Source organism: Clinocottus analis, unplaced genomic scaffold (assembly GCF_023055335.1).
Source record: "Clinocottus analis isolate CAN_PGR_092001 unplaced genomic scaffold, fCliAna1.0.p SCAF_25, whole genome shotgun sequence".
Lineage (NCBI taxonomy): Eukaryota > Metazoa > Chordata > Actinopteri > Perciformes > Cottidae > Clinocottus > Clinocottus analis.
Genome location: NW_027175987.1, coordinates 6,576,226 through 6,592,855, shown reverse-complemented (window position 1 = coordinate 6,592,855; position 16,630 = coordinate 6,576,226). Strand labels below are relative to the sequence as shown.

The 16,630-nt window shown below is 42.7% G+C and overlaps 1 protein-coding gene across 3 annotated transcripts in view; it reads left to right on the top strand.

Annotated features, from left to right (window-relative positions):
• The window catches only part of ryk (receptor like tyrosine kinase), a 38,231-nt gene extending 23,153 nt beyond the window's left edge, over window positions 1–15,078 (top strand). For 2 of the 3 annotated variants that reach the window (XM_068591672.1, XM_068591673.1), the window contains 8 exons: window positions 1,702–1,827; window positions 6,577–6,663; window positions 7,357–7,426; window positions 7,914–8,046; window positions 10,098–10,207; window positions 10,326–10,485; window positions 12,259–12,395; window positions 13,666–15,078. In XM_068591672.1, coding sequence (XP_068447773.1) covers window positions 1,702–1,827; window positions 6,577–6,663; window positions 7,357–7,426; window positions 7,914–8,046; window positions 10,098–10,207; window positions 10,326–10,485; window positions 12,259–12,395; window positions 13,666–13,777 — 935 coding nt within the window. In that variant the 3' untranslated portion in view covers window positions 13,778–15,078. The remainder of the gene's footprint in view (window positions 1–1,701; window positions 1,828–6,576; window positions 6,664–7,356; window positions 7,427–7,913; window positions 8,047–10,097; window positions 10,208–10,325; window positions 10,486–12,258; window positions 12,396–13,665) is intronic. The other variant, XM_068591671.1, reaches the window with a different exon arrangement.
• The last annotated feature ends 1,552 nt before the right edge of the window (window positions 15,079–16,630 follow it).

Here is a 16,630-nt window from a genome sequence, read left to right as displayed (position 1 = left end):
CATAACCAGAGTGTCGTCCCAGCATAGCTAGAGCTCCGGCCGAACAAATTGCAGAAACCATATTCCATTTTGTCTCTGAGAAGTCATTCACAAGTTTCTTCACATCGACTGCCTTGGTTGTTGTTGGAAGAGGCCTACAAAATAAAAATTCTTCCTTTATCATGTTGTCTTCCATTTAGCGCACAAATGCATCAAGCTGGCTTAGATTGGAAACGTTGGTGGTCTCGTCAAGTTGGAGGCTGAATTTTGCGGAGCTTGAAATCAGATCTGCAACAACTTGAGCCAAGATCTCAGCACTCATGTCGTCTATTCTGCTGCTGATAATTTCATTTCAAAGAGAAATATGGTATAACTTATCTTCAGCAGCTTTCCTAAGCATGATATTCGCCATCTTCAACGCAGCTGGTTTTACGAGTGTTTTAACCAATGGGGTGGGGTTTGCCCTGCTTTGCAATCAGGTACGCAACTTCATACGATGCTGTGAGGATCGGTTTGTCGATGGGTACAAAGCCCAGGACAGGCAAAAGACGAAAAGAAGGAAAAAATAAAAATGGTGTGTTGCAGCCCGATGTTGCTCATGTGAACCAGGCTATGCTGTCTGTGTCTTGACCCCAGCCGAACCCCTTGGAGTGACTCACCGAACCCCTGGGGTTCGATCGAACCCAGGTTAAGAACCACTGTTCTAACAGATCAAGCTCTTAAATTGTGTTTTCTATAGAGACGTACAAGTATCATATGTAACTCACAAGAACCAGTAGGGCCCGTTGTCTCCTGGAGCCAGATCGACTGCCATTGCCTCCGATCCATCTGGTGTCTCAGTTCGTCCGCTAATTTATCCGCGGTCCGTCTCAGCTCAGCCTGGGGGTTTACAATATCTTGTTTCTCATCTCTGGCATGTTGTGGACACACAGTCTGTTGACATATCGGGGTTATGCCCCCCTCTCCCTCCCTCACAACTTTGTTTGTGAAAAAAATTATCCAAACTCGTGTCTATCTCAGCAAGCCAGCAGCTATCGACGGAGTGAGTACATAAGGAGGTTATGTAATAGAAGTTCTGTAATACAGGACTTCGCATGAAGTTGAGTTGATGCAACATGTGCAGGGTGACGTACACTGCTTGCGAACTGTGTTTCTTGTAATTGGTGGAATTCACGGTATTCAAAAGAGGATTCTGTGTGTTTTTTCTCTCTCGAAGAAACCCTTCTGTGAGTAAGTGGCTCCTTCATAAGTGGTGCAAAGGTCCTGTCAATCTCTTTTTGAAAGTTCAATTCAATTCAGTTTATTTTGTATAGCCCGAAATCACAAATACAAGATTTGCCTCAGGGCTTTATGATCTGTACACATGACATCCCTGTCCCAGAACCTCACATTGGATCAGGAAAAACTCCCCAAAATAAATATAGTAAAACCCATTTAACAGGGAAAAAGGGAAGAAACCTGAGGGAGAGCAACAGAGGACCCCTCTCCCCGGATGGACAGAAGCAAGAGATTGTCATGTGACCAGAATAAGCAATGTAACAAAGTTACAGCTCATTACATGAATATGACAGGAATGATTCATAAAATGAGTAGTAGTAGCATGGACCACGATCCAAATAGCCACAGTCCAGGTCAGCGGAAAATAAAGTGTTTTGTTTACGTGTGTGTGTGTGTGTGTGTGTGTGTGTGTGTGTGTGTGTGTGTGTGTCTTCATCTTCGCAGGTTACCCCTCTCTCCGCATTGAGAAGAACGACCTGAGGAGTGTGACTCTAATGGAGGCCAAAGCTAAAGTGAAAGACATCGCCATCTCAAGGGAGAGAGTCACATTGCGGGACGTCTTGCACGAAGGTATTCAACTTTCTTGCTACCTCTTCCTTTTTCTTTTTTTCCCTCTGTCTCACTCATGCTTCCTCTTTTGTATTCTTAAGAAACATCATCTTAAGAATGTTCTGCTCTCAGCTTTTATAGGAGGTGCTGCTCACAGATTGTGTCATGCAGAGCGTTTGACTCGCTTCGCTTAGGAGTCGGTTACCAAGCTCTGAGAATTGGCTTTCCTACTTCTCTAATCTCACTTGAAAACTAAGTGACAAATAAGACAAACTATGCCTTAGGGTAGAGAAGTGGTTTTCCCCCATACATGAAGTATTACAGTGTTTCCCCTACCATTATATTACGGGGGCGGGGCGCCCCTGTGAAGAAACCCCCTGAACCCTTGTAATTTTCTCTATAGCGCCAGATCACAAAATGTCATTTACGGTTCTCTTTCCTATAGAACAGGTCAACATCTTGTTCTGTTATTAAACAAACTAAACGGCCATTTTTATTGACGGGATCTACACGACAGCTTGTCATTTCTGTCTCTACGTGGTCGCGCGTCAACACTTCTCCTCTGCTCTCTGTATCGTGCACGGCGTTGTTTCGTCCCGATGCGCAGAGACACGTGCGCGCGCACAGGTGAGCGCTGAGCACAGCAGCTGGCAGAGAGCGTAGACAAATGTTGCGTGAAAAGCAGTTTTAAAACGCGTTTTAAACGCTCCCAGGTTGAAGATGGCAACAGTAGCCTTCCTGCAAGGATCACCGGAGCAGCTCTCCTGCTCCAAGTGAAACGAGCCAAAGTGCTGGTGTCTTGTTCCAACAATGAGCTGCTGGCTTCACACATTACAAAGTACACAGACATAAAACTAAGTCATTAATAAATACATGGAGAAATGCCTGTACTTTCCAGTAAATGTTCACGGTGTATACCGTTAACAAATTATGCTGCGCATGCGCGACTAGCCGATTTTTGGCGTTTTGCCAAAAGCCAATCTCCTGAAATCTCCGTCAGGTCGTCTTTTCTGCTGTTCCGTCTCTCAAAACCGGAAAAAGATCTCATCTCATCATGGATCATGAACTCAGAGCGGCCGTATCAAGTCTACAACCCCGTTTATAAAGAGCTGTAGAGTAAAGCAGCTCACTGCAGTCACCAATACTGATACAACCTGATGCTCACATATCTGCACTCATTCTGTTTTGCTCTGCAAAAAATTGCTTTTAGTTTTCCAAAATGAGCTATTTAGTAGTAACTACATTTTTTTTTTTTTTTTTGCACGGATTATTTCATTGTTCTAAGTGATTGCAATTTTTTTCATTTTTTTGGTCTGAAGAGGCAATCTGGATTAATTGAAAGTTATTGTAATTTTCTTTATTCTGTTATTTACAAATGCACAGACGGAGTCACAAAATGATGTTATTTACAGAAAAAGTAATGCGTTTGGTGTCATTGTTGGTGTCGCCTTCGTTGCGTCTTGAAGTCTCAAATGTTTATTCACAATAACGAAAGCTTCAACAATCTGAAGAGACAAATAGCAAACAAGTTGCAATGACTGAAATTCATAAGTAGCCTCCAACCATATAATTAGAGATTAAATTAATGCCATCTTGTTATTTATTTAGTTGTAAAAATGACCAGTGATAGAAACTTACAGGAGGGCAGCCACTGTAAAACTACACTATTCTGATATTTGAATGTTGCTTTTGGTAAAGTTTTGTGACCAATCACCAACATCACTCAAATCCCTGTCGTATTTTACAGCCCAACATTTCTCTTTTAAAGGAGTTTGCTGTCACTGGGCCTTGGTCGTATCTGTTCAGGCGCCTTAGAGGCTTTACACTGTTACAACTGTCCACCAGCGCCTGTGAACAGCTGTGAGTTGTAACCATCGTGGAGCGTTGCCAGAAACTGTTTGCGAGCGGGCGCAAGATGAATTAAATGTTTTATTTATTTTTCATGAAATGCGTAGGGTTTATTTATTTACTTTTGCATTTGCGTGTCTGACCTATGAACACGATTGCTGTTTTTTCTTCTCTTTTTTTCCCCCTGGAATATATTTGCATGCCTCAATCAAACCTTGCCATGAACCAAAAATGGCAAAATGTTTCAAGTTAGTGAGTCAAATTACATATTGACAGAAAGCCTGACGTTTCTCACTCCCGTTCTTTGGCTTTGTATGAAAGATAAACTTCTCTGTTATGGCTTTTGGCTTTGGCTCGAGGAGGCTGGATGCTTTTGAAGACGATACAGCATCGTCACGGAGCAATGTGGCCGAACAAGACCGCACTCCGCTCTCTGGTGGTTTGCCCACACTGAGGTTTTGTGGCTGTGTGAGTGATGTACCAGTTACTTAAGGGTGGCTTCAACACAATGGAAGTGAAAAGTGTGGGTGTGTTTTTTTTTAAAGGCCACTCTGATGGTTTACGAGAGTTGTTTCTGTCTAGCAATCGAATGAGAGCATGGGCAGTCGTCTTCATTCAATTTATGATTGTAGCCTTTATTAAAGTGTGACTGTGAAAGCTGTAACTGAAGCCCTCAGCTGAAGCTTCGCACCACAGCTCCAGTGATGATGACCATGTTGAGCAGTCTCTCTACGGCTTCGGTTCCAACTGAAACATCTCAACAGCTACTGGACGCGCCTGAAAAGGTGGTCCGCTTTCACAGGGTTTCATCGTGACCGACATGTCATTTCAGTATTATTTCAAAAGTTAATCACTACTGCTGAATCCATCTGCTAATCGTGAAATCTGTTCACGAAGCAACATTTATTATTGATCTGCACATGGATATAACCGGTCAATGTAATTCAACACAAAAGCACATTAGTGCGGCCCTGTCCTCGAATTGAACAGGTCAAAAGCTGTTGACTGCTTTGCTTGACTCTTATGTGCGTCGTCAGTTCACTAAAAGGGGTGACACAGTATTTTTTATTTTTTATCTATTTGTTTAGTTTACAGGGACAATGCACACTAATTAACAGTATACTGTAAGTGTGCCAGAGTTAGCAAGAGAGGCTAATTTACATCTGCTGTCCCTGGCCAGTTTTCTTTGTGGCAGCCTAAAAATACATATAAAAAAGAAACACAACACTAAGTCAAGATAGATACATAAAACACTGAAGGCATATAATACATAAACACCAAACAAGACAAATACACATAATAATAAGCCCTGAATCATTACGAAACCAGACGACTCAAGGTTTCCCTGTCTCCACTTGAACTCTGCCAGAACACACCGCCTCCGTACGCCACCAATTCATTATTCATTGTCCAAGTCAACGTAAGTCTAATAACAGGCTATTAAAAGTAATAATAATTTCTTGGGGAGATCTTTGTGAAGCATTGAAGGTGCTGCATAAACTTCTGTCACCCACTCCACGTGGGTCATGATGATGCAGGATAACAATTCTGTCCAATCAACAAAGTCTGCGTAACTTTGTGTTTGCGTCTCTCGGTTATTTTGTAAAAAGTCATCGTGAGCAAGAAACAGGACCAGAACTCAAATGCAACAATGATGTGACTCGACCCCCAAGCAAAGAATGTGATGTCAGTGTTGAACACTTCCGTTCTATTTAAGATTATTGGTCTTGCCTTTTGCTCCTTGGCTGTCTTCTGAATTTGTATCTCTCACTCGCTGCAGATGTGAATCGCTTTGATAGACTGTGACGTGTTGCCCTGGTATGGATGGGTGTGGTGATCAAACACGTCGGGAACAGATGTTGATGCTCTATGACGGCTGTCGACGCTTTATGGCAGCTGTTGACACTCTGTGGCAGCTGTTGACGCTCTATGACGGCTGCTAACGCTCTGTAGCAGCTGTTGAAGCTCTATGACGGCTGTTCGCTGCTCTACGACGCCTGTTCGGCGCTCTGTGTCGGCTGTTCGACGCTCTAGAACAGCTACAACAGCTGGACGTGGAAATTTCAGGGGGTAATTTTGCCTTACTTGAAAATTTCCTTTTGGTTTAGCCCGGTGTTTTGCTAGTCTTTGTTTGATTTACAAGGTCTCATTATGGTTTAAATCACGTCATCTGACTGGTCCTGTTTCCTGATATAGCTGTCACTACACTGCCAGTGTAAACACACTAGTGAACATCTGTACATGTGAATCCAACTTTCTGTCCACATCCATCAGATCCTACATACACAATGCCACAAATGAATATTTAAAACACAAAGTGGCAAAGACAAATGCAAGACAAACAAGGTCAAGTGTTGAAGGCGCTTGAGCTCTGACTGGGGTTCTGTTCTTTGGGAGCCAGCAGGTCCGGACAGGCTTGACGGAGAAGGAGAGAGACGGTTAAACACTAACCCTGTTGTTGTGCTTTTAACTCTTCTCCTGTCAAAACACAAGGCAGAGTTAGCCTCGGGGCTCAGATTTTTTTCTCTTTTTTTCCTTCTAAGTTTATGTAGATGGTTTATGTTCTTGAAAGGCATTTTGCCTCAGTAAAGTCCTGGAGCAACGGGGTGACAGTTTAGACAAAGGAGATGATGAACGTGCTACTTGGCCTATCCACGTCCGATGTGTTACTGAATGTGATGAAGTGATGAAAGTTCCACTGAGCTTTCTCTGAATCCCTCTTGTCTTCCCCGTCAGCGAGACGCGAGCCAACGCTGCCTAACCCACTTCTTTACAGAGCGTCTTCGGCAGAAGCATGTCCACCTCTGTCCACAGATCAGTGAGGCATTTCTGTCTTTAGAATGTGGCACCTCCGGCCATGTGTCTTTGCTGCCCCCTTTTCACCTCAAGTAATTAAAAAAAGCTGTTTTGTACTCATGACAGGCACGTTCGGGCGCATCTTCCACGGCGTGCTGCTGGATGAAAAGGACCCCAGTAAGGAAAAGCAGGTCTTTGTGAAGTCGGTGAAAGGTAGGCGCTCCGTCCTGGCTGCACTACACGGTTTAGTCAAAGAAATTCAAAAGATATCGTCAAGTTTTCCCACCTCTCATTCCTAACGTGCAAGCTCACTATGGGGTTTTCTCGAAGTCAAGTGTTGGTTGGAAAAGAAATTGCTGGAAAGCCAAACGTTATTGTAATGAAGAGAGAGACGCTGGACAGAAACACAGCCCTCCAGTAAACTGGCACATGGATTTGACAGTTAAATGAATTTGACTATTTGCTCTAGCTGCAGGGTTTGCATGTCAGGTTATTTGTTAGCGGCATGTGTTGGCTTTCTCTGCCAGCTGCCTCCTGACCCCTCCACTGTCCCGTGTTTACTCAGGGAGGGGTGAATACCAGTCGGCAAACAATATCCTCATGCCAGACTTGGCTTTTGTTAAACTCTTCCCTTCCTCCTCATGTGCCTTTTTTTTTTGTTAGAGTTGGGAGGGGGAGAACAATGCCACTCCTATAAGTATCAGACGATGGCAAAGCTGCACACGCAGATTAAAAAACCGCACCAGTCAGCTCGACACAAGTCGAGTTTCCCACTGAAGTTTCCAACTACAAATGACTGTTGGCTAAGGAAACACATATTAATCAAGCACTACATGACATTCTCTAATTCTGCCACATTGTCCCATTTTTTAATCCGATTGTGTGTCTGATTTTAAAATGGTTTAGATAATGCGTCTGAGGTGCAGGTGACCATGATGTTGACTGAAAGCTGCAAGCTCCGTGGACTTCATCATCGGTGAGTGGAAGCGAACACCAAAACATTTTAAGGCTAGAATACAAATTTAAAAAGGACCAAAACACCACAAAACCCCAATGTGGTTTCTTTTACGCTGATGAAACACCACCACAGCTTTAGACAGAGAGCACATGCTGTAACGTAGACTGAAGGGAACAAAGTGTCTTTTCCAACACAACTGGCGCACACTCGACTTTTAGTGATCACTTTCTGAATGCATTGATTTTAGTTTCAAGTTACAGTAGCGCTAGCACAGCTGTACTGTAGGCTTGTTACTTAATTTAACATAGATTGTCAACCCCCTTCCTCTACCCCCTTCTTGATGTCAGTCGAGTCAAAACATCTCTGACACTTCCTTTGCCACAACGGTTTAGACGCGCACTTCCATCTTCTAAGGAACCCTTTGACGCGCAGATCACTATGACACACACACGATCAGTGTACACAGCTGTGTTACACATGTCGGTCTCTGTCTCTCTGCAATCAGAAACCTGCTGCCCATAAGTCACGTGTGCACGGAGGACGGAGAGAAGCCCATAGTGCTGTTGCCTTTCATGGCTTGGGGGAATCTCAAGCTGTTCCTGCGGCAGTGCAAACTCGCCGAGGCCAACAACCCACAGGTAGGTGTGCGTATATGTATATATGTGTGTGTGTGTGTGTATATATATATATATATATATATATATATATATATATATATATATATATATATATATATATATATATATATATATATATATATATACAGTTTAGACAAAGGAGATGATGAACGTGCTACTTGCCCTATCCACGTCCGATGTGTTACTGAATGTGATGAAAGTTCCACTGAGCTTTCTCTGAATCCCTCTTGTCTTCCCCGTCAGCGAGACGCGAGCCAACGCTGCCTAACCCACTTCTTTACAGAGCATCTTCGGCAGAAGCATGTCCACCTCTGTCCACAGATCAGCGAGGCATTTCTGTCTTTAGAATGTGGCACCTCCTAATATATATATTTTTATATATATATATATATATATATATATATATATATATATATTAGGATAAATGCCTCAGAAGAAAAAATCAACACCAGCAGTCAACACCAAGTCAACCCCAACCTGTAACTACTGTTTACACTGTTATGAGGAGGACTGTTGATACAGTCATGAAGCCAGTGCTCAAGGCAGAGATTTTTATGCACTATGTAAAGACAATCAGGCTTTTGTACAGGTTAACCCCGGGGAGTCTTTGATGAGCTTGGCAAAGCAACAGCACAAATTCTAACCACAGAATCCAACCAATCAATCAGCTGCAAAATACAGATGTAGCAAAACACTCTGCGATCACAAGACGAAGCTTGCCAGACATATGCATTCATGACAAACGGCTTTGGAAGGTTTCAGGTAACGCACATCAGCACCTTCGTTCTCTGCAATCTCATTAAGTACTTTTGGCAGTTGTCGTAGTCAAAGACATAGTCATTAAGTTGGTCTGTTGCAATAAACATCAACCTATAAATCAGAGGTGCATTAGTACAGGGGAGACAAATCACTGAGGGAGCACAACACTACACTGTGGCATTTATTCTCGAAGTGAACATCTGGTATGCAGGTAAAATAGTGAGGAAAGGGGAAAAAAAAAAAAGCGTTGACCTTTTTTCACACTTTGTCCTTTTTTCCACTGACAAACCAACTGTTTCAGTTGCTGTGCAGGGTGGATACAGAGAGCCGAACGGGTACCAGCTCAATATGTCTCAGTTTTGCTCAAGGTTGTTGACATAAAATGTTCTTATCTCCCTCCGGTGATTGCCAAGACTTTGTTTTCCTGTGTTGTGGGATTCATTCATTTGGGTTGTATTACACTGTCCGCTGCCAGATAAGATAAAACTGCCTAAAAGAATGCTGTGGCCAGCCAGAGATTGTGCGGTGGAGTGAATTGGATCGGACACAAAACTATATACAGATAATCTGTGGGAGATAGAAAGTCAGGTTTTGTCCTGCGGCTCCTTTTGATGCTCCTAATGATATGTGCAAGATTCTGAAAAACTTTTAATTGTACTGTTGAGCTTGTTTTCAACATGGCGACCGGGTCACAAACGAAGCACAAAAAGAATTTGATGTAATGCCTCCCACTCAAACATCTCAGTGAGGGATTTTCTGTGTAATTTCAATCAAATTGTCCCTCAGTTGCACACACAGTTGTTCATCTATGTCAATAACGTCATTCTTTCCTAAAGTAAGTTTATTGCCAACAGTGTTATCAGGGCCTTGTGGCGTCACGTGACGGACCCAGAAATAGTGATTACACAGTCTGGCCACTATGTCTTCCTGAGTGCTTGGTGAAACATGTTGGGCATCCAAGTTCAGTGTTTTAGCACCAAAAAAAAAGTATCTAGGTTTATCATGCCAACATATGCTAGATAGCATGAAATGTAAATCAACTTTCATTGTCACACATATACACAGCATAGCACATTTTGACATTTAACAAGTGCCTTGCTCAAGGACACTTCTGAAAGCACACTTTCATTTAAAGACTTAAATAATGTTTGAGATGTAACTCCCATCTTTGATCCACGGTCAACCGTGACTCGATTCAAAGGAAATGCAAACAATATGACACAGAAGACTAATTTCGCTGCCACAAAGTCACTACTTCTCTACTGCACATTACCCGTCTCTTTTCCTCTCAGGCGATTTCTCAACAAGACTTGGTGTACATGGCCATCCAGATTGCATGTGGAATGAGCTACCTCGCTCGCCGGGAGGTCATACACAAAGACCTCGCTGCCAGGAACTGCGTGTAAGTGTCCTCTGCTGCCCTCATTCACCCTCAGTTCATCTTTCAGGGGATTTGGTTGTAAATTGAGATTTGTTTCTCTCTCCCCTCCTCTCCCTCTCTCCTCATTCCCCTCCCACAGCATTGACGACAACATGCAGGTGAAGATAACAGACAATGCCCTTGCCCGAGACCTATTTCCCATGGATTACCACTGTCTGGGGGATAATGAGAACAGGCCAGTTCGCTGGATGGCCCTGGAAAGCTTGCTGAACAACGACTTCTCCAGTGCGAGTGACGTGGTAAGAACTGTGGTACTTGATATGCAATTTATTTTCTTACAACAACCATCCAACCTTACATCTGAAGACGGTGTATTCACTGGCGTTTTTAAGCCTCCACTCCGGCAATAGTTTTTTGGGTTGTTCAACGATACCTCAGAAAAGTTTTCTTCAAATTTACCACAAACGTCCACCTGGACTTTGGGGTGAACCGAATAGATTTTTGTAGTCAAAGACCAACGTCACTCATCAGGTGACCTGACTAAATACATTTCTGGCCACAACCAACTCCAGACTTGGTACGATAAAGGGGTGACAAACATGTCAACTTGAGTGAATGTCAGAGGCATCCAACCTCGAGCTTGATAGCTACAAAAGGCTCATGATACAGTGGAGGGCGACGCAGGAAATGTCACCAATTGTAATCCAAGCCATTCTTAGCTGCGTGGTCAAGGTGTCAAACGGAAGGGAGGTGTTGAGCGCCATTTGTCTCTTCCCGCTTTCCTGTCTCAGCATCCCGACAGATCCTTAGAGAGTCGGCTCAGACACCAGCCGGACATGCCCCCACTCCTCTCCACTCCTCTTATGGTCACAAAGCTCCCCCACCCCCGCCAACACTTACAGTTAACGGACCTTGTAACAAAGCCTTAGGAGAAGTCCAGTCAAGTACCTGGAGCTGTGTAGCATCACCCGAGTGTCACATACGCCAGCGTTACGCACATCAGTGCCCCAACCCCTCACGTTAGATACTAAGCTTGTTGGGACTGTTGGCCTGGGCGCCGATGTGGAAAACAGGGTGGGTTACTGTACATCCGCCCCCACCCACAGAAGCCCTCTCATCACTGTGCCCCACGTCCTCAATCACTCCCTTTACTTCCTTTAAAGGTTCGGTGTCACCGCGGTAAAGGTTGGGACACACGAACACAAGTTCATAAGTCTCTGTCAGGTTGGTTTAATTTTAGATAACGATCAATCCCTAAAGAGAGGGCTGCAGGAGTGATTGTGACCATTTTTCCATTCGATTCTTGGATAATCACAAAAAAAAGATACATTTTGTTCAGCAAGAGAATCTTCACAAACTACATTTTTTGAAGTGTGAAAGCAATTGCCAGTAGGAGGAAAAAAACTAACCGTAGACTGGAAACAAAATACACCGCGGTAGCATCAGTGATGGCATTTTGTAGTCTTGAAAAGACACTTCAAGACACGTTAAAGCTGTTAATGTTGTCGAACAAAATGCTAAAATCTCTTCCACTCAGGTCAACCACAGACATTAGTATTCCCCAAAACACATTAAAAAAGAACATTGACTTCGAGACGAAGTTTCTTGCAGCACTCTTTCCCAAATAACAAGTTTTGGCGTCAACACTTTCTGTGAGCTCTTTAGTTTAAACAATGACCTCAGGAATGAGTTAACGGTAAGAGTAACACTAATATGGGAACACCTCTTTTCCTTGTTTCCTACTGGGAAGGTCAGCTCAACACACGCAGGGCGGGGCCCTCGCTGACCCGGGTCCTTGAACCTGGTCCTTGAACCCGGGTCAGCTTGAACCTCAGCCTTCCCTAAACACAACGGGCACTCGTTGGTTACTTTCAGCCGTCTCAACAAAACATTTGCACATTCCATATTAAATGTTTGAGCATGATTTCCTCGCATTGTTCCCGCTGAACATTTTTGCATTTCCACACTGATTAGAAAAGGTGGTTGTGTTTATCCTGTGTGATGATGACGCGTTAACAGAAAACAAAACCTTGTGAATGGATGCATGAAATAATGGCCTGTGTTTTTCTTAGTGGGCCTTTGGAGTGACGCTGTGGGAGCTGATGACTCTGGGTCAGACTCCCTATGTCGACATCGACCCTTTCGAGATGTCGGCCTACCTGAAGGACGGGTACCGAATAGCACAACCAATCAACTGCCCAGATGAACTGTACGTTGAACCCCAGAGAACACTCGTGCAAATGCAAACACTGTTTTCTTTTTCGAACTGATTGAAGATTCTAAATGGACAGAACGAGCTCTCTGTCATTGTTTTCTCAACAAAAATAGTTGAGACACTAAACGTTGGTTAAACCATGAATGGAAGTAAGCGTTAGTTGCAGTCATAATTAGATGTGCTTGAGATCACCTTTGCTCGCTAATATTTTAGAAATCAGAGAATAAAAAGAGCAAAACAATAATTACTCATAGAAAAGGAAAGTTATCAAGGATCAACAACAGTTATAATCAGAAGATCGTTTTAAGAAACAGCAGTGGATAAACCATTACAAGTATTGGTACTAATAAGCAGTCAAATATTTTTTTTTGTCATTACTACGCACTCTCATTATTATTTAATTTTCATTATAATGTTCCCATGCCATGTGCTGAAAAAACCCAGAGTAGTTTTGATATCCACAAAGGCCTGGAGCAATAATCGACTGAAATCTGTCGCTGAGCACGGTTTCCTCCTAAATACAATGGTGGTGAGGCGACGGCTTCCTTTCCTTAACTATCGGAGATTGCAAAATAATGTGTATAAGGGGTATGTGTTGATTAATAAAATGATTATATCATTTATATCAGCGCTGTACAGGCAGCTCCAGTTTCGCTACAATATAATATTCTATAGGTACTTAAGGTAGCATTTTATTACAATGGCCTGTGTTTGACCGCAGCTCTACATCACCACCTTTTCTCCCAATCCATCCTGTCTCACACACACAACTACCACTGTGTATTAGTCATTGCATGTGAAAAATAAAATACAGAGTACAGAGACGGATAATAATACAAGAACAAACTCCAAATTTCCAATAAAAAAAAAGAACATTTGTTAGATTATAAAGTATTTTATGAGAGAGAATAATGTGTTAATGCCAGCTGCTGTCTGAATTCCTTCTGCATTTTGTTTCAATGCAAGATAAGTTTTGTTCTTTTTCATCTTCTTTCTGTTACAAAGTGAAGCAAGGTGTGGTTCCTTGTCACACACAAAACAAAAACTTGCTCACGTTTTTTTTACTTGCAAATATGTGACATCACAATCTCAGAGAATATCCAGGTTTTTCCTTCTTCTAGTGAATTGAGTTATTTTTTAAAAACATTACCCTCGTTTTATTCATTTTAAATTCACCTTTAATGGCCCTAAAGCAGCGTCCTCCCCCGTGGCCTTGCGGTCATGGACACACTCTTGATCCCCTCCCTCTGTCTCTGTGTTGCAGATTCGCGGTGATGGCGTGCTGCTGGGCCCTGGACCCTGAGGAGAGGCCCAAGTTCCAGCAGCTTGTTCAGTGTCTCACAGAGTTCCACGCGGCATTGGGTGCTTACGTGTGAAAGCAAGCTGCTCCTTCCTCTTCTTTCTCTTTCTCTTTTCTTTTTAAGCGAGGACTTTAACACTGACGGCTTTGTGGACACTATTCATAAGGAACACATGTATGAAAACGTGCCTTATCCGACAAAAGAGCAAACTTAAGTCCTGATGATTTGTATTCTGTACAGTTCTTTTTTGGAGTTTTTATATTGTTAAATTCCCTTTTTACAGCATAGCAAAGTAATATTGTTTCGTGTGCTTCGAAAGCGTCAAGAAATGGCAACTGTGGTGCTCTTTCCTGGCATTCCCGGACATTTACGCGTCAGCGGACCCTTAAAGAAAAAAAAAAAACACTTAAGAGACACTTAAGCCTCCGACAACCTGGTATTAGAAACAGTGTTTTCTACAGTTTGATATCTTAGTGAAACAGTAGAAGTGATGTGGATGAGAGTCAGTGTAACGGTTCCGGTACCAGAGCGGACTCGAGGGCTTCTTACGTGTCCAACACGCTACTTCTCTTTGCTACGGGGCAGCTTGGTACGAGGAGGCCTCTTGGAAACCAGATCGCGGTTGGTCCAGGTGATTTCTTAACAAAAGGTACAGCGTTCGGTCTGGATGACTTTGTGGATCAGACGTATGGACACAGCTCGAGGAAGAGCAGAGCCACATTGTTGAACAATACCCGGACTGAGTTTTGGACACCTTTGTCATTTGGAATGCCACCACCTTCTTATTCTTTTCTACATTTTATTCTCCACCGTCACAAATCTCTCAGACAGAACTAACGTTACGTCTCTTTCTCATAAGCTTGATTGTTCTGCGTCAGAACACAGCCCTTCACAGGAATTCTCTTTCTCTTTTTTTTTTAATGACGGTGAGTAACTAGAACACAAATAATCGCTGTGAACACGTAAAAACTGCCGACCAGCTCGGTCTAATCGTATTCCCACACCTTTTTAACATCTTTGTGATGTGTCTTTATGGTCACTGCATGTTGAATTAAGGTTTTTAAACTGCTTCCCGATTTCATATCCACAAATTAAATGGGATCTTTTAAATACAGAATGTCTCCATCCTTTTAAAAAATTTCTTCTCCACATTGGTATGGCTTGCTGAGCTCAACAGCTCCCGTCTTTGTTTGAGGAAGAACACCCGACGACTGATGTTTGTTTTGTACCACGAAAGTCGCAGTTGAAGTCAAGTGTTTTGGTACAAAGAATGTTTTCCTGTTTAGCCGGCAGAGCTTCAAACCACAGCGGGGATATTTTGCTGTTCAACCTTTAACCTTGCAAACCGTTGTCTGGAACTAGAGCCAAATGAATAAAGCTATCGGTACTCAAGTAGCCGTGTTACCAGAAATAAGCCCCTCCACATACTTGTAATGTAAGAACCCTGTTATGGGTTCTTTTTTTCCCTTGCTTCCAATTAAGCCTCTATAGCTTTCGCTTGACGATGTAATACGCTGCGCTGTGTTTCCTCATAAATGATTGCTCACAAGCAATCATTTATTTGCAGCAGACATTCTGCAGCGGGTCTGCTTCAAGAAAGTTGGAGGGCCAATCCACCTCAAAGTCCCTTTTGAACATTGTATTTTTTTAAATATATATTTGGTTCTTTTAATCTGCGTGAGCATCAATTATAACCTCATACAGTTGTTCAGGTTCATATTATTTGACCACATCATGTTTGATGTGGTCAAATAATACAATAATAAGCACACATCTCGTCATGCCTCTATTTTTATATCTATTTTATGTTTTTTCCTCTGGTGGTGCAATGTTACTGTTAAACGTCAGCGACGTGAAACCACATCGAGGCAGTGTTCGAGGACGACATCATCCTTTCGAAATCATCGTCAAGGTTTCGGTTCGTCACAGCTCTGCAGCGTCCTGTACGATTTCCTCGCCTCCAGCAGCTGAATGGACAATAATGCAATGCAGCCACAGGACGTGTTGAGTAAGGAGGACGTTGTTGTGCCACAACAGTCTGGGGTTTACGGAGCCGTCTGAAAAGTAACAACTTTAGGTTTAAGGGGGGTTTTCTTGATTTTTTTTTTAAAAAACTTATCTAGAGAACTCTAAACCTGCCATTTAGAAAAAACCTAGCCCCTGTTCATACTTGTAGTGTCATAAAAAATACCCAAAAAGTTGCTTTTCATCCTTCAGAGCTTTTGGCCGAGTGTGATTCCCCTTTTGGATCTGTCTTTAGTTATTGTCGTTCAGTTTGCTTGAAGTGCATTTTTCGTACTGGTGTTTATTTTGTTTACTCAGGTGTGTAAAGTCGTGACGCAACTCTCGTTCCCACTTTTTGAATTGGTTGAAGCGCATTGTCACTTGGGTGCACTGAATATTGTCTCATATCTGGCGGTGCTTAGAAAGACATTTAATCAACCAAAGGGATGCTCATGGATTTTAGTGAGGAGGAGGGTATTAAAGCTAGAGTAGGTAATCTTGAGACACTTGCAAGAGTACGCTAGAAATATCCGAATGGAAAACCTGCTGTAAGGATGTAAAGAGACTTTCAACAAATACTACAAATGTTTATTGTATTTGTTTTTAAGATTACCAACCCTGCCTTCACAGGCAACACTTTCTGTGGAAACCCTTATAATTATAGTCATGTGTATAATACATCACAGGGCTGCTATAACCCTTAATTATGTATTGGGACGTCTCATAACAGCAGTTTTTATGACACGTCGATTGTAATAGTTGAGCTCAATTATCACGTTCGCTCTCAATCCCTTCGTTGATTTCGGTCTGAGGTTTTTTCCCCGGTGTATCAAAGTGATTTATGACCATGACTCATAGCAGATAACTGCTCAACGCCTTCGACAAGTCACATAAGTGTGCATTGGTATTGTTCAGACGGAGTGA